The sequence below is a fragment of the Neofelis nebulosa genome, chromosome 3 (assembly GCF_028018385.1).
Source record: "Neofelis nebulosa isolate mNeoNeb1 chromosome 3, mNeoNeb1.pri, whole genome shotgun sequence".
Taxonomy (NCBI): Eukaryota; Metazoa; Chordata; class Mammalia; order Carnivora; family Felidae; genus Neofelis; species Neofelis nebulosa.
In genome coordinates, this window is record NC_080784.1 from 70,493,261 (window position 1) to 70,511,981 (window position 18,721).

At 41.2% G+C, this 18,721-nt stretch overlaps 1 protein-coding gene across 2 annotated transcripts in view; it reads right to left on the minus strand.

The window, feature by feature from the left end:
• Positions 1-8,281, minus strand: part of FNIP2 (folliculin interacting protein 2) — a 132,286-nt gene extending 124,005 nt beyond the window's left edge. Inside the window, exon 1 of one of the 2 annotated variants that reach the window (XM_058721020.1) lies at positions 7,879-8,281. In XM_058721020.1, coding sequence (XP_058577003.1) covers positions 7,879-7,991 — 113 coding nt within the window. In that variant the 5' untranslated portion in view covers positions 7,992-8,281. The remainder of the gene's footprint in view (positions 1-7,878) is intronic. The other variant, XM_058721023.1, reaches the window with a different exon arrangement.
• Positions 8,282-18,721: the final 10,440 nt, after the last annotated feature.

Sequence of the window (18,721 nt, forward strand, 5' to 3'; positions counted from 1 at the left end):
AAGTTTATTTCTTGCTATGTTAAATTGTCAAGTAAATTCATGTACCTGTTCAATTTCTACTTATGTCTATTATACAACGTAACCCAGGGTGTATTCAAATACGTGGACTATCAATTTTCTTAGAAAAAAATATTTCCATCATAAACACACAGAGTTTAAGCTGTTCACATGTGCTACATAATCATTAACTTCCAACGTGCAACTAACCTTGCTGGAAACTAGACTGAAGTCCCCACCAGATATGTAGGTTCTCAATCTGTCCCCCTCAGCTTTCTGGAGATAAATTTCTACTGCACCCATGCATACTTTCACTTAGGGACCTTGCATGAATTGGTTGTCATTTTCAATTAGACATCACTGAATAATCAAACACCAGTGATCACTTATTTAAAGATGTATTCTAGGGGCGCCTGGGTGGCTCAGTCAGTTGAGTGTCTGACTTCGGCTCAGGTCATAATTTCACAGCTCATGAGTTCGAGCCCCATGTCGGGCTCTGTGTTGACAGCTCAGAGCCTGGAGTCTGCTTTGGATTCTGTGTCCCTCTCTCTCTCTCTGCCCCTCCCTCGCTCATGCTCTGTCTGTCTCTCTCTCTCTCTCTCAAGAATAAGTAAAACATTAAAAAAAAAATTAAAAAAATAAAAATGTATTCTAGCAAGTACAGAAAAGTCCTCATTTATGACTTAAAAAAGTCAGGTGTGGTGATAAGGTCAGCTTTATTAAGCAGTATACATATCTCTTTACAACACTATGCTGGGCACAAATTCTAGAGTACAAGCAAGAATACGGGGACAAATAATTAGAAAAATATTCTAAATATATATAAATGAAAGGCATACAGTTAAGGAGAAAGCAATATGGTAATCAGGGATCCAGATTATCCATGCTAATACCAAAATCTTAGGTAACAGAAAGAACACTCTGCTATACAACACTTACCCACAACGTTACAGTATTAATGAATGCATTTATTGCATTTAATGTATTGCATTATTTTGGCACAAACAGAAAATGCAATAAGAAAAAAAAATATGTAGCATGGTGTGTGAGAAGGCACATTGTCCTTTTCAGAAGTCCATTATAAAGGCAGCTGGACAGATTCTGGCTAAACACAAGTGGGATGCCAGCCCATCTCCTTCCATCCCCATCCCACCCTCCCATTCAAGCACTGGTTACAAAAGTGCCTGTGTGGCCCTGAGAAGTGAGTCATGGATGTTCCATTTACAGACGGGGTGGAGTTGAGGGAAATCACTATTACATGCCCAGTTAGCTGGAAAAGTCCATCCTGTTTTTCCTCTTTTACATAATAATCATTTTTCACAAACCTGAGATAAAGAATACTTGGTAAGTAGGAACTCACCAAATATTTCAGCAAAAGGGAAAGACATACTACTTTTACAGCCAAGGACATGACCTCATAGTGCAGTCCTAACAATTCACACTAGGCAAGGGACTCGTACAATCAGGATAAAACATTTGTTCCTTTTCGCCCACACCAAGAAAAACAGTGGCTGGAGAAATCAGCACAGTGCCAGTTTCCAAATCAGATTCACCCACCAGGAGTTCACACAGACAGCCAAAGCATTTCATGAGCGCAAAGACAATCTTTTACAACTTCCTTTGCCAAGGAAACAAAACAGCAAAGTGGCTTCCTTACACTGACCTCACAAGTAAGCCATGAGAAACACAACCTTAAGCCACAATGACAAAAATCAACGCTCTCTTTAGATCTATACTCTATGCATTACAACACCACATGCCTGGCCCATCTTTCAATACCATGTACTAAGCCAAATGACAATGTGTAACATGACCAATTCACATTTCAGAACTTAAAATTATAATACATATCTTAGCTTTAAAGATATCTGATCCCAGCCCCTTAACTTCTCCAAGTTCTCCCACATCTAGAAGGTTGTGACACTTTTTTCTAAACACGTTTCAAATAAATCTTAATTAGAGCTCTCTCTCAGTCACCAACTGAAGACCTGCAGGCAGCTCCTAACCTCCGTTCTGATGAAGATTACAGTGGGCTCTGAAGCGTGGGGGAAGCAGTGACCCTGCCCAACTAGTAAAAATTTTGCACATGTATACTGCCTACAGTTATCAATACCAACAATTAAATTGGCCTCCTGAGGCTTGTAATGGACTGAGGTTTTAAGCACATTAAAATTCACTGCATATTACTTTTAATAACAGGAACTACCAGTTATTTTAATGAAGAGGAAAACTTCTACAAAGAGTTTTTATTCAAATCAGGCTTCTCCACAAATATTATCCTTACCCTCCCACACACCTCCACCTCACAGTGTAAAATACTCAAAGGCATTCAACAGTTAAAATAATTGAAACCACAAAAGCCACACAAATTCATCAGAGCAAAATCCAACAAAAAATCCTACACAGAAGAGTAAAGTTAAATTTTCAGCCACCCCTTTTGGCAGCCACCGGCTGGTGTGCAGGGCTGCTCTCTTCCGTACATGCAGCATCCATCACATTCCTATTTTTAAAAACTATCCCTGTAAGTTTGTATCTTGCTTTTGCTTTTTATACTGAGAACTCCTTTCTGTGTGTATACATATACGTATACGTGTGCATGTATATGTGTACACACACATGCATACACACACACACACACACAAAACAATGATTTGGCTGCTGCAGAGTATCATCCATTGTGCAACGGTATCATTCTGCCTAACAATATTCCCCCTTCAGCTAAATAAGATTTTTTTCTTGATAAGAAAAATAGCATATAATTCTGAAAAACAAATACACCATACTCCTAAAAATATTCCTGAACTCTCAGTCACCTCTATCCAGGTCTGAGTTACAGCCTGCTGTGTGTCTTTAACACTCCTCTGAAACTTGGGTTTCTATGTCACCACTAACAATGTCAAGGTAAAAAAAAAAAAAAAAAAAAAAAGTAAATAAAAACATGTCACTTCAGTTCTATCTCAAGTCTCTGAAAAATGGTTCAATTTTAATAAAAGCCTGAATGTGAATAATACTCAACTCCATGACTTAAAAGGCTCCTTGGTAATACTTAAAATCAGTTTGCACCACATTTGATTATTTTGAAAAAGATTTTCAAACTCATTATATTACCTCTGTACCACCTATGTAATCCTATGACATAGGACTGGTGCTGTGACTTTACAAATGATAAAACTGAGAACCAGAGAAATCAAGAGACTTGTTCAGGCCCATGTCGACATGGTGACTGAGGCAAGACTAAATCAATGATCTCCTCCATTTGTCTTCCAAGTGCTTTTAACAGAGCCCACTGCATTAGCTGGAACAGTCCCTTCTTTACCTCTGCCAAAAATCTCTAACAGCCCCCAACGGTGTACGGCATGTTTCAGGACAAGGAGATAGGATGTAAAGAGTATGCCAATAAATCCAAAACAGCAGGCAAGGAAACTTCCAGGAAGACTTTTAGAAAGTAGAAAAAAAAGAAATCAAAAGTGCTATTTGTCCCATGTGTGTCACATGTCTTAGGTTATAGGCATTAAAAATGAGTGCAGTGGAACTACACTGAGTTTTCTCCAGAATATTCTCCCTACTTCAGAAAAATCTCATTAGAAATGCATATATCCTGGGAACTGGCAGTGGGCGGGGAGGAAGCCCTTCTGTGTAATTTCCCTCTGTCCAAGAGAAGACTAATTTATACTCCTACCCTCAGTCACACGAAACATGAGAACAGTGAGTTCTTAATGCCTTACTTAACGTAAAGATTTACTCTTTATCAGTGTTTCAATGATCTTCTTGTTATAGTGTCCAATGTGTACTTTGCTGTTTATTTATCTTGGCAAATAATCTGTGTCCTGTGTCATGAGTGTCCTACCTTGATTTGTACAGGTGGAGCCAAAGCCACAAGCACATGGGCATCAGATGTTATTTGATAATGATAAGTGGATTAAATTATACTTATACTAACCCTGTAACAGATTACTTAAATTTGTTCTAACAGAACAATATGGATTAGTACTAACTAGGCCATTTGGCCTTAGATATTCAGGACTGGAGGGGAGAAAAAATGGAGTCTACTTCTAGCATTTTATAGCTAGCTACCAAACAGCTGAAATGCCTCCACTCATTCCTCATGTCCCAGGTGATATATAAGCTTACTCACTTCATCTAACGGGTCCAAAATAAAATATTTGACAACCTATGAGCTTTTCACCTCTCTGTTGCATATATATTTTAGGTGAAGACTGGTCTACTAATTTAACAGAGACATTGAAAAAAAAAACAAAAACAACACAAACTTTAAAATAAAACCTCCAACCTGAACCAGATATGCAAGTCAATGGGCATACAGGCATACCTTGGCTTTTAAAATTTCCTATATGAACATGCTGATCTCAAATCCAAGGTGACCAGGAACCCAATTTTATTCCTGACTTGAACCTCTAGACACATCACCTCTTTTTGTTCTACTTTAACTTTCTAGAACAAAGAGTTGTTCAAATAAATATTTATGTACCAACTAATTCAAAGTGAAAGCTTTCTGAAGACCAGCAAATAGAGGATACTCTCAAATTTCAAGACCATAATGGAACTTTATAACTTTAAATAGAGCTTACACTTCACAGATACCATAATCATATATTGTTCCTAACTACTTCTCCCAAACATGGAAATTCAATCTCTTTTGGTTTCTTTTGTTTTCCTAGAAGTCTCTTTCCTCAAAGCTATGAAAGGGCTTTTGTTGAGATCCCAAATAAAATACATTTAAGAAGGAACCTTGACTGTGATGATTCCCTTTTTAGATGGAATGCCAGAAAACATGAAGATCTGAAAACGACCTATGATATTAGCTACTTAGATTGGACAGAAAATTTCCTCTTTCATCAACTATAGTGAGTGAAAACCAGGGGGTGAGAGAACAGTAAGAAACCCAGGGAAGTGACTAGGAAGTGCACAAGAGTAAACAGAGTAACATGAAGGGCAAACTTGACAAAAGGCAGAGCTTCAGAGAATTGGAGAAAAGTTTAAAATAACTAGTGAAAGTCCATGACAGAAAGAGAAAAGATATAAAAAGGCTTCCACTGGGGCGCCTGGGTGGCTCAGTTGGTTAAGCTTCCGATTTCAGCTCAGGTCATGATCTCGCGGTTCACGAGTTTGAGTCCTTGTCGGCCTCTGTGCTGACAGCTCAGCGCCTGGAGCCTGCTTCAGATTCTGTGTTTCCCTCTCTCTCTGCCCCTCCCCTGCTCACGCTCTCTCTCTTTCTCAAAAATTAAAATTAAAATTAAAAAAAAGGCTTCCACAAACTCTAAAACAAACAACAACAAATTAATTAATAAATACAGTTGGATCTTAATTTTACTTAGGCTTTTCTCCAAAATATGTAATAAAAGCTACAAAACTGCCCCAAAAGTCTACCGGATTCCTCAGCAGAATTTCATCCTCAAGATTTACAAGTTACATACTGTATTTAAATGCCCTGAAAAATAAATTCATGTTAGGAATACTAGATTTTTAACCTGAGGGTTTTAGCTTAACTTCTCAAAATCTATTCATATATAAAGTGGATTCCTAAGGGCAGCTAATCCCCTGTATAAGGAAGGCACCCACTTCCCCAAAAAGCACATGCCAGCTCCTATTTCGTAAAATGTGAATAAAATGAAGCACAAGGCAAGAAAAGGAAATTTTCTAGGAGACTTTTCCCAGGAGGGTTATACTACAGGAAATTTTCTAGGAGACTTTTCCCAGGAGGGCTATACTGCATCTCAGAGTTACACTAGGTGGAGAGAGCAGGAGGAAAGACTTGCTTGGGTGTCCTTTGTTGATCTGATGTGCGCTGGTTGATTTGTCCCCACCTTCCTGAGTCTGTACAGACATCTGCTAGTTCACTTCTTTTTCCATGATGACCCCTGGCAGGGACACTGCTAAAGGGCCTCATCAAGTGAAACGTTCAGCTGAGAGCTCCAATTCTCCCTACCTATCTCAAAACTGTACCTCAAAAACTTGTAGAAAATCCTAACGAGGTCAAGAAAAAAAAAAAAAGTCTTTGGCATACTTTTGTGTTCTTCATTATACACCAATGGGACATCAGAACACTATACTGAAAATGTTCCCACAAAGTGGGAATCAATTTCCCTAATATGGCCAGGCCCTAAATATAGCCACAATTTTTTTGTTCAAAATACACTCAATTAAACTTGTGGATGGAGGAAATGGCAGTGGGCAACTGGGCAGAGAGCACAGGAAACAGTGACAGTGTAACCCCACTATCTCCACCAACATTAAAATGGCTTTAAATGTCCTTGACAAGGGCTGCCAAAGTAAAGACACTGGTAACACACATGCCCTTTTCTCTCCAGGCTTTGTTCCCTTAGTCGAGTCTGGGTTACTTGCAGGGAAGAGAAGACATTCCATACCCTGGGTCTGAAGTAATTCTACCATTCTGAGAAGGGACACGACATCAGTAGTACTCAAAGTGGTGAACGGAATGGGATTCCCTACTCAAATTATAAGGATTCGGTCGGCCTAAAGGAAACAGGAGAATTTAACTAGGGCAGTTTAAAGTCCTCACGATTTACCTTCCAAATAACACCACACCCACACACACTTCACGAACACAAAATACGGGTATGTAATATTCACAAAACTGCAGCAAGGAGCTATGTTTTTAAAAGAACGGAATTCAAGAAAAGCAAACTCTAGAACACAAAACTTAATCCAAAATTTACTCGGAAGTTTCACTTCAAACTCTTAAAAGGTCTATTAATACTGGTTCTGAACTTGTTTAATAATAAACTGCTTCTGCAAGACATTCTGGCCAAAAAGCGGTAGCAGCGTGTCACCATTGGAAGTGGATACTCGATTTAAAAATTTGCTGGATAAAACTGGTATAGGTACATGAATAAACTTCCCAACATAAGTGTGCTGAAAGGCAACACCGGGCATCTTAAGTCATCTTCTAAAAGTTAGCTCTCGAACGCAGAATAACGCAGACATTTAAAAAAGTGGATTCTGGGGTCAGACTGCTTGGGTCAAAATGCAGGCTCTGCCGCTGTACTGTGGTGAATCCTGGACACGCTGCTGAAGTTCTCCCGACTTTAAGTCTCCTCATCTGTAAAATGGGAGTTAAAATAGCACCTACCTCACAGGGTTGTTAAAAAAATAATAATAAATGAAAGAAATCACCATAAAGCATTTAAGATGGTAAGCGCTCAATAAATACTGTCAATTTGTCAAAGGTGTGTGTTCACAAGGTCGGATCTATTAAATACGTGCATCAGCATTGTTAAATTAAAACCTCAGCCATTTCATAAAAGCATTTTACTCCCTCTTTCCATACATCAGGCGGCATCAACCTTCGAAAAGATGTGCAAATTACACACTTTCATTCATCCGTTTGAGAGCTTGTCACACACAACAAGAAGGAAGGAAGATGCCTTTTTCGTGACTGTTGCTCCTTCATAACTTCAAAATACTGTCACGTACACAATAGGTTGGAGCTGCCCTCAAAATGACAGCACACAGCTTTGCAGCGCCCGCAGAGGCGTCCAGGCGGCTCTGCCGGGAAGGGGTTCACCCCAATTCAGGGCGAATCTCCCGTCTGCACAGCCAAGCAAGCGCACGCCTGGGAATCCCAAGGAACACAAGAGAACTCTCTGCAAGGAGGAAGGGACCCTGAGTAGCGGGGAAAGAGAGGGAGGGAGGAAGCGGAGGGAGGAAAGGACCCTCCCGGTCACAGAGGTTTCGGAGCCACACTCGGATCAGGCGCGTCCACGATGACAAGCCCGGGACCCGGTGCCGGCGCTGGGCTGCGACGTCCCGGGCGGCCCACTCCCTTCTCCTTCCCTCCCCCGGCGGGTACCGAAGCCAACTCCGGTCCCGCTCCAGCCTCGCCTCGCGGCGCCCCCTCACCTAAACGCGGGTCCTTCCTTGGGAGCCCTGCCCTGGGCAGACGCCGACGCCGAGCTGCCGCCGCTGCCGCTGCCCTTTTTGTTAAAGAGCTTCTGGAGCAGGGTCGGGGCCATGATGCTGCCGCCGCCGCTGCAGCTCCGGCCGTGGCGCTCGGGGGGCCGGCAGCTCAGCGCGCAGCCGGGGGCGGCGGCCGCGGCGGCGGGGCCATCGCGGCGGCGGCGGCGCGGCCGCCCAGCCTTGTGGGAGCGCGGGGCCGCTGCGGCTGAGTAACTCTGCTCGGCGTCGGGGCCGCCGGAGGCCGGTCATATGACTGAGCCGGCCCGCCGCCGCCGCCGCCTCGCGCGCTGACAGTTATCTCCTGCGGGAGGAGCCCGCAGCCCCACGGCGGCGGCGGCAGCGGCGGCGCGGGAGGAGCGCGGCCGCCCAGGCGCGGCCATTGGCCGGGCGGCCGCCCGCCCCGGGCTCACGTAACCCCGGTGGGAGGCGAGGCCCGGATCTGGCGGCCCTGTGCTCCCAGCACGCGGGGAGCGGAGGCGGGGCGGGAGCGGCGCTTAAAGGGGCCCAGGAGGCGGGGGCGGTCGCCGCGCGGCAGGGGTGGGCTGCGGGAGGGACGTGGCTCCGCGAGCGGCGCGTGGGGCTGGAGGTGGCTGCATTCTTTCGAAAGCGAGAGAGCAGCTGGGCCGATCTTTGTTCTTTTGAGACAAAGCCCCTGAACTTGGGTCCTGGCTTTGTGCAGGTGCAAGGGCTCGTTTATAGAAACCCCATGGCGCTGGGAAGGGTTTAAGACATGAGGTTGCTGTTTCACAGGACTGATTCGAATGTCACAACACCCAAGATATTGGCATGTTTCTACCATATCGATTAGATCTCTCCATCTTTTTTTTTTTTTTTTTTTTTTTTGGTTTTTAATTTAAACTCCTTAGTTGTTCGATCTTTAGCATCTTGGGTCACTATACCGTAGTTATATAAAAAGTTGCTTGTGAAATTAAAAAACACATGGAATTCACCACATAGATTTAGAAAATTAAGAGAAGCTATTTTGTAACAAGAGAATGCTTTCCTAGTACATATTTAACCATCAAGGCACATAATAATCTGATATCAACAACGGATAGATGTTATTTGATTTGGAGAAGGGAGGGGTATTTGACTTGGCTTTCCTATCCAGTCCCACCCAATCTCGGTGAGAACTTTAGTCTCTGGTGCAGAACTCTCCCAACAGGCTGTGGTGGTGAAGGAACGTGCCTGACTCAAAGCAGCTTCTTAATCTGCCTTATAGCGTTAGATCTTCAGTTTTTCTGATGAGGAGTCATAGAGATAAAAGTAAGATTCCAACCCTGCCTCTCCTAGCTTCTTCATGAGCAGTGAACGGTGACTCACCTGGATTCCCTTAGACTTGTTCAAAGAAGGACTCTTGGAAACTCAAAAAAAGCAAATGTATTTCCCTGAATATAAGTAATCAAAAATACCTCTTCTGGCTCTTGTAGTAAACTAGCTGTAAATAATGATGTGCTGAAATTTCACAAAGGTAAGGGAAAGATGGTAGAAATTGAAACTCAGTCACGTTTTCCTTTCCGATCTCTTCTATTAAAATGGTGGATTAAGTGTTCTTGCCAGTAAGCAATCCTTGTTTTGCACAATGGAGTGTACACAGAACCCTGATTTGCAACTTTGGTATTTCTCTCTGTTTACTGGGAGCATCTACCTCATGAGACCACTAGTATTGGTTAGTATCCTGTATAGCAGATATTGGCTTCATCCATTGTGACTTTATTAAGACATGGCCCCAAGTTATATTATGGCGGGAACTTCACCACCCTCCCTTACCCTGTCCTTGCTCAGAAAATGTCCTTTATTCCCCAAACTGAAGTGCATACTGTTGATAGCCTACAACTTTTGTAACTGCACGTTAAAGAGGAATTTGGCATGATGTCCCTTGTTCCTCACCTCCAAGGACTAGTTTAATTCCAGCCCAGTCCAAATGTGCAGCATCACCCAAAAGAGGCAATTTAAAAATCAGCCTGCCCCAGACATCACCCTCAATTTTGATCCTCACTGGGCAACTATAAAGGGAGTATGTGCATCTCAAACTATTAAGGACCAACTTCAGTTAGGAGAGAAAAAAAGGAACTAAAATGCTTCCCTTCTCCCCCTTTTCTCACTTTGCTTCCTTTCAACACACATTCTTCCTCATTCTGGTTCTGGCCACACCTCTTGCTCTGAATTCTAAAAGCAAACAAAAATCCTAACCAGCAAAATCTGGGGAGCTAGCTCTAGACAGCTCTCCTATCCCAGTTTCATTATTTCTCTTCTTGTCTTTTCAAGGCCTCTTCAAAACCTCATCTTTTGCCTGTCATGCACTGGTCACTGCCTCTTCCCTGAAGCTTGTCCCACTCCCAGTCTCCAGCACAGTTGTGTGGCTTGTCTCCTGATTCCATACATCTAATTCACTTTATACCCTCACTCCCTCTTAGAAAATCTATCAGCTGGCTGCTCCTGTATGCAGCTGTCAAGAGGAGGAAGTAAAACAATATCCTGAACTCTTGGGAGATGTTAGAGTAACACTTAAGATGGAAAAGGGGGAATTGTAAAAGAGCTGATTTACTTACTCTGTTCTGAGTCCTGGTGACAGTTCTCTTCAGTTAATGCGTGTTCTGGAAGTTCCTTTAGGAGTTTCAATTGTACAGTTAGACTGCCTGGTACACTGTAGCCTACCTAATATCTGTTACCCCTTCCTCCCAACGCAACCCCAGTTTTGTTCAGGTGTCCATCCCTCCCCCAGGCCAGCGTGCCTCAGGGTAAACTGACATTATCCCCAAACTCGGTCTAAGTGATCTAAGAGTAATCTCATTGCTTTTGCAAGGTGTTGGTTCAGGAATGAGCGCTTGAGGCCATTCCAGCCAAGAAGGCAAGAAGGAAAGGAGCCAGAGGAAAGTGATCCTGGAGAATGTTTTCTCGGTCTTAATAGAGAACTATAAGGAGAGACGTGGGTTGTTGTTGTTTTCTCCCTGTGTATGTTGTGTGTTGACATGTAATGCTACCGATGTTGCTACCAGCCTGGGCATGAAACCAGTTCTGGAGATGGCAGAGCAGAGAGGTGGAAGCAAGCTGTGTCCTTAATACATTGTTGATCCATAACCCTGAGCTGACCTTCCCCATTTGATGAGATGATATTTCTGTTATCTGAAGCCAAAAACAGTCTGTAAGAGAGGGTCCTGTTTTGTGTCCTCTATTGCTTGTTATATGAAACAAATAAACCCCTGCTTCTTTAACCCTCAGTACACCAATCATCACCAATGGATCTGCTTTTTACTTCATATTTTTAAGTCATTTTGCAAGTCATTTATAAGAAGCAAGAATAAAGGAATAGTAAAACAATTTTAAATGTTTAATAAGAATTTAAACATAGTAAATTCAGATTTTTAGTCTATATTTTCCTGCAATTAAAGGAAAATTACCCTAAATGGGCCATGTCCTTTATTATTATTTTTTAAAGTAATCCCTATGCCCATGGAACTCAAACAACACTGAGATCAAGACTCAACATGCTCCACTGACTCAGCCAGCCAGGTGCCCCAGGCCATATCCTTTAAATACAACTATTGATCAGTCAACATAACATATTGAACCAGGAACACAATCATCTCATAAATACTGACTCCAGATTAAGAATACATCTCAGATGCACTAGCTTATTATTACTTTTGCTTCTTCTTGCACTTGAATCAACAAAAACACTTTTGAAATTTTTGATGGCTTGCAATTTTATTGAAGATAGCCATCTTCTTTACTTCTTGGCTGTGAAACATTTTCATTTTTAGATTTATAAACAACATTAGAACTAGCAACTCAAACACATTGGACTCCTTAAACTTATACAATATATGTCAATTATATCTCAATAAAACTAAAGGAAAAATGAATTAGCAATTCAATGCATTTTTCCTCTCTATATCTTGATTTCCTTCCAATCACCTTTGCATATACATTGCCTTTAGCAGTTGTTGACTTGCAAACTATATCAAGTATGTATGATGCAAAACATCAAAAAAGATGACAGAATACATCACATCTTTTTTGGATGGCTCAAGTCCTTGTTGCAAAATAATGAATAATGAAGTCATTCCTGTGGAATGGTTATGAATACCGTATTTCCTTTTTATCTTTAAAAATATATTGTGGAGGGGCCTCTGGGTGGCTCAATTGGGTAAGCTTCCAACTTCAGCTCAGGTCATGATTTTGCAGTTTGTGAGTTCGAGCCCCATGTCGGGCTCTGTGCTGACAGCTCGTAGTCCGGACAGAGCCTGCTTTGGATTCTGTGTCTCCCTCTCTCTCTGTCCCTTCTCCATTTGATCTCTCTCTCTCTCTCTTTCTCAAAAGTAAATAAATAGATATTTAAAAAATAAATAAAAATATATCATGGAATTATCAGTTCTTGAATTTGAGAAAATTTAGGATACCATTATCTAAAGACTCATCATCTAGGGGTGCCTGGCTGGGTCAGTCGGTAGAACATGCAACCCTTAATCTCAGAGTTGTAAGTTCAAACCCCACATTGGGTGCAGAGATTACTTAAAAGACAAAACAAAAACAAAATCTTTAAAAAATAAATAAAGACTCATCATCTGGTATTTCACTTGTATATGATAGATTTCACCATCATCATTAAAGTCTAGAGTGCTTTTGTTTGTCTTTTTGCAATTATTTTCTGATTTTTATAATATATTTGAAGTATTTTCCTCTATCAAGTTCTTTTCCTTGGCATTATGGGGGAAAAATGAAATTTTTGAATTCTCATCAGTGATTAATAAAAGCTTTAATAAAAAACTACAAAGATAATGTCTCCAGATTTTTTTAATACCTTCTTAAGAGATGATGTAGTGCTTTGGACAATACAATAAGATAATAGCAGGATGATGTAATAGTGATGATTTATTTTACCATTGAATAAACCTTCTAGGCAATTCCAAATTGTTTTCTTATTATTTTTGTCTTCTCTAGCATAGTTGGGAATAGTTGTTGAGTAGTATTGAAATAATTCCTGGATGATGTTATAGCAAAATGTTTAAAGGTAAAGAAAATTAAGATCAGTGGGATCCCATAAATTATGAAAGGGTTCAGTGGACCCATATGGTAATTGCAAGCTAGACCGTTTTTAAAGTACACTTACTTTTTGTTCTTTGGAAAAAAACAGGAGTTTAAGAAAGAATAAAGGTCATGAAATACCCATCCTTATAAATAGTTAGAACCTCTCAGAAAAGAAACTCAAACTCTAAAATTGGATCCAGCTGACTCTGATGTTGCAAGGGTTAATCCACTGTAAATTGATTCTCTGGTATTTACAGCAGAACTCAATCCACTTGATTATCTCACTATAGCAATCAATGACCTCCATGGTGCCAAAATCAAGGGACGTTTTTCCTGTCTTCTTTGCAATAAATACAATTGACCACTTTCTCCCTTTTTGAAACCCTCATTTTTGGTACCATAGACCTCTTCTAGTTTTAAACTACCTGACTAGTTACTCCCTCAGTCTCCTCAGGAGAGTCCTCCTCTCCCTATCCTTTAAAATGAAACTCTTGGGGCACCTGGGTGGCTCAGTCGGTTAAGCAGCCGACTTCAGCTCAGGTCATGATTTTGCGGTCCGTGAGTTCGAGCTCCGCGTCGGGCTCTGTGCTGACAATTCAGAGCCTGGAGCCTGTTTCAGATTCTGTCTCCCTCTCTCTGACCCTCCCCCGTTCATGCTCTGTCTCTCTCTGTCTCAAAAATAAATCAACGTTAAAAAAAAATTTTTAAATATGAAACTCTTCAAGGCTTCTCTTCTCCTCTGTCTTCTATTCTTTTCATGCATACTTTTCTTCTCCCTAGATAAACTCATCCATTCCTGTGACTTTAAATGCCATCTATATATAGATAATACCTAACCTTTACCTCCGATCCTAACCTCCATTCTAGATCTTGATAACCAGCTATTTGATGTGTCCAATGGGTAACTTACAAGCATCCCACATTGAACTCCCAATTATTTTTTTTTCCAAATCCTGTGTCTCTTGCCTTCTTCTTCTTTACACGTAAATTTGCTTTCACACATTTGTTTACAACAGAAACCTAGGAAGCATTCTTAACCTTTTGCTTTCTCTCATCATTCAAAATATTTCTCACATCCATTTCTCTCCTTGTCCATTACCACCCTAGTCCAAGTCACCATTATCTCCTGTCGCAAGAGTTGTAATTAGTTACTTTCTTGCCCCATCTCCAATCTATTCTACATGCAATAGGGATCATTTAAAAATATGAATTATTTCTAGGTGCCTGTCTGGCTTGATTGACAGAGCATGTGACTCTTGATCTTGGGGTTGTGACTTCGAGCCCCACATTGGGCATGGAGCCTACTTAAAAAAAAAAGAAAAAAATTTTTAATATTTATTTATTTGAGAGGGGGATGGGCAGAGAGAGAGGGAGACACAGAATCTGAGGCAGGCTCCAGGCTCTGAGCTGTCAGCACAGAGCCTAACATGGGGCTTGAACCCACGAATCATGAGATCATGACCTGAGCCGAAGTTGGACACCCAACCAACTGAGCCGCCCACATGCCCCCTTCATGGAGCCTACTTTAGTATATATACATGCACATTGTTTATTGTCACTTCTTTGATTAAAACTTTTTAGTGGCTTCGCATTGCACTTAGTAAAATCCAAAATTCTTCATGTGACCTTCCACATTATTAGGTCTCTCCCTCTCTCTCCAAATTCATCTCACATCACCCTCTCACTCACTTGCTATCCTCTAGCCACACTAATGTACTTTTATTTCTTTTACCAGGCCTCCTCTGCCAGGAATGCTCCCTCCTCCAGCTCACAGCTCTGTCTGAAATTTTCTCCCATACACTCATTCACACTCAATACACTGATGCACAATGCATAAAATTTAGAAGATGTATAAAAATACAAAGATGAATATAACTGTGTCCATATATAGATAGAAACAGCTACAAGTAGGGGCACTTGCCTGGCTCAGTCAGTGGAGCACTCAACTCTTGGTCATAGGGTTGTGAGTTTGAGCCTTATGTTGAGGGTAGAGGTTACTTTAAAAAATTAATAGGGGCGCCTGGGTGGCGCAGTCAGTTAAGCGTCCGACTTCAGCCAGGTCACGATCTCGCGGTCCGTGAGTTCGAGCCCCGCGCCAGGCTCTGGGCTGATGGCTCGGAGCCTGGAGCCTGTTTCCGATTCTGTGTCTCCCTCTCTCTCTGCCCCTCCCCCGTTCATGCTCTGTCTCTCTCTGTCCCAAAAATAAATAAAAAACGTTGAAAAAAAAATTAAAAAAAAAAATAAAAAATTAATAAATGTAGGATCTCTTAAAAAAAATAGCTACAGTTAACATGTTTATGACCTTTCTTCCTTCCTATCTTTTTTCTTTCTTTCTTTCTTTCTTTCTTTCTTTCTTTCTTTCTTTCTTTCTTTCTTATTCATTTTTTGTATGACAGGGATTTTTAATTTTAGGTTCTGATGATCCCCTGCCTTAGGTCAAAAGTTCAATAAACATCATCGTTTGTTTTTCTTAAATCATTAATACTACATAAATTCATCAAGTTCGTGTACTTAGCAGTCATCCAGTATTCCAACTGTGTTCTAGCCAGTGGCACTGAAGTGTGTGTTGAATAAGACACACTTTGGAGTACTGCTTACAATTGTGATCTGTCTATAAGCATTCTGCCTCTACCCCCCATTTCTTCAAATCCCACTAAAATGACAGCAAAGAAACAAAAAAGGTATGCACCTACAAAAAACAAAGATAAGAGGAGGGAAAAACAGAGAATTACAGATTGCAACAAGTGTTTGGCCAAGGATTCGTGTTTGGAAGATAGAAAGTAGATGAAGGAATAGTAATTAATTGAGCAGAGAGGAAGAATTCAAAACCTAAGAATGAAGGGGAGGGCCAGTTCCCCTCAGAGACTGTAAATCCTCAACATTTGGGACCTGCCAGGTAGGTCACTGACGGGGAAATCAGATGCAGACTCAAAATAGGAGGGATTGGTGAAAGTCTACATATGAAATAGTTAGACCCCCGTTTCCTTTCTAAAATGACCCTGCCCAGCCAGACAACTTTTGCTCAGTGGATCAGAAAAGGTGCATTAAGGAAATGCTCAGTTCCCAGAGAAATAGAAGAGTGACAGGAAAAAAAAAAAAAAAAAAAAAAAGTTCTCCAGACATTTACAGTTGGGGTAGCTCAGTAAAATGCTAGTTCATTACTACAACATCTACTTGTGAATTTCCCAAGTTAGTACTCACACAGGGAATTTCTAATGAAATGTTTACTTTTTTTTTCTTTTTAAGGTTTATTTATTTTTGAGAGAGAGCACAGCAGGGGAGGGGCGGGTTGGGGCGGGGACAGAGGATCCAAGGCAGGCTCCAGGCTAACAGCAGGGAGCTTGACGTGGGGCTCAAACTCATGAACCACGAGATCATAACCTGAGCCTACATCAGATGCTCAGCCAACTGAACCACCCAGGTGTCCCTCTAATACAATTTTTAGAGTTTCATTCTTAAATATGAATAGCAACCCAAGAATCACAACATTTGATGAATATCTCCAACATGGTAAGAAAAGCATGAAGAAAGTAAAAGCAGGGCACCCACCGGGTGGCTAAATTGGTTGAGTGTCTGACTCTTAATTTTGGCTCAGGTCATGATCTCACGGTTCATGGAATTGATCCCCATGTCTGGCTCTTCACTGACAGCAGGGAGTCTGCTTGAGATTCTCTCTCTCTCTCTCTCTCTCTCTCTCTCTCTCTCTCCCTCTCTCTGCCCCTCCCCTGCTCATTCACTCTCTCTTTCAAAAATAAATAAACTTGGGGCGCCTGGGTGGCTCAGTCGGTTAAGCGTCCGACTTCGGCTCAGGTCATGATCTCACGGTCCATGGGTTCGAGCCCCGCATCGGGCTCTGTGCTGACAGCTCAGATTCTGTGTCTCCTTCTCTCTGTGACCCTCCCCCGTTCATGCTCTGTCTCTCTCTGTCTCAAAAATAAATCAACGTTAAAAAATAAATAAATAAATAAACTTGAAAAAAAAAAAAGATCAGAGAAAACACAGGAGAACAAATTATCCAAGAAATAATAGAAGAAAACTTCCTGGATAGGGCCCACCCAGAACAACACACTTTTTAAAAACCCCACTTCAAGGTATAGCATCATTACATTTCAGAACACCTTGGATAAGGAAATGAATTATAAAACTTTTCAGAGAAAAAAAGCTGATCACAAAAAATGGAATGCTTCAAATAGCACTGGAATTGCAACTAACCACTCTTGATGGCAGAAGACAATAAAGCACTACCTTAACAATTCAGAGGGAAAAAAACGGTTTTCAGCCTGGAATCCTTCATGAAACTAAACTGTAAATCAAGTAATGTAGAATATTCAAAGTTTTCCTATATGCAAGGTCTCCAACATTATACCTCCATTCTTTCTTAAAAAGCTGGAAGATGTATTTTAGCAAAATAGGGGATTAAAATATGAAAATGGAAGATACAGGAGAAGATCCTAGCAAGAAAAGCAGCAGGGAAAGTTGTGGCAGGAAGGAATGTCCCAGGACCTCTGAGAAACGACCAGGCCAGAGATGAGGAGGATGGCAGAGGGCTCCAGGAACAGCTGAGACAAATGGAATAGAAGTTTTTGAGCATACAGAACATAGGATAAATAAGTATATGGCAGAGATACTGGAACAAGGAGGAAAAACCAACAATAGGTAGATGGCAAACCATACAAAAGGTAAAATCAGGCAATTACTAACTTCAGAAAAAGGAAAAGCTTATACAGAAATAGAGGTGTGATTGCAATGCATTACTTGGCTCAGTGAACAATATTTATACAGTTTCAATGATGTAATGCTGACTATTGACTTAACAAAAAATTATATATAACACTTATCAAACTCAACACCCCAAAACCAAATAATCCAGTGAAGAAATGGGCAAAAGACGTGAATAGACACTTCTCCAAAGAAGACATCCAGATGGCCAACCGACACGTAAAAAAATGCTCAACATCGCTCATCACCAGGGAAATACAAATCGGAACCACAATGAGATACCACCTTACACCTGTCAGAATGGCTAACATTAACAACTCAGGCAACAACAGATATCGGTGAGGATGCGGAGAAAGAGGATCTCTTTTGCATTGTTGGTGGGAATGCAAGTTGGTGCAGCCACCCGGGAAAACAGTATGGAGGTTCCTCAAAAAACTAAAAATAGAACTACCTTACGACCCAGCAATTGCACTACTAGGCATTTATCCAAGGGATACAGGTGTGCTGTTTCGAAGGGACACGTGCACCCCCCCATGTTTATAGCAGCACTATCAGCAATAGCCAAAGTATGGAAAGAGCCCAAATGTCCATCGATGGATGAATGGATAAAGAAGATGTGGGGTGTGTGTGTATTGGAGTATTACTTGGCAATCAAATAGAATGAGATCTTGCCATTTGCAACTACGTGGATCCAACTGGAGGGTATTACGCTAAGTGAAATTAGTCAGAGAAAGACAAAAATCATATGACTTCACTCATATGAGGACTTTAAGCGACAAAACAGATGAACATAAGGGAAGGGAAACAAAAATAATATAAAAACAGGGAGGGGGACAAAACAGAAGAGACTCATAAATATGGAGAACAAACTGAGGGTTACTGGAGGGGTTGTGGGAGGGGGGATGGGCTAAATGGGTAAGGGGCATCAAGGAATCTACTCCTGAAATCATTGTTGCACTATATGCTAACTAATTTGGATGGATGTAAATTTTAAAATATAAAAAATAAAATTATATATAACGATATTGGGGCATAG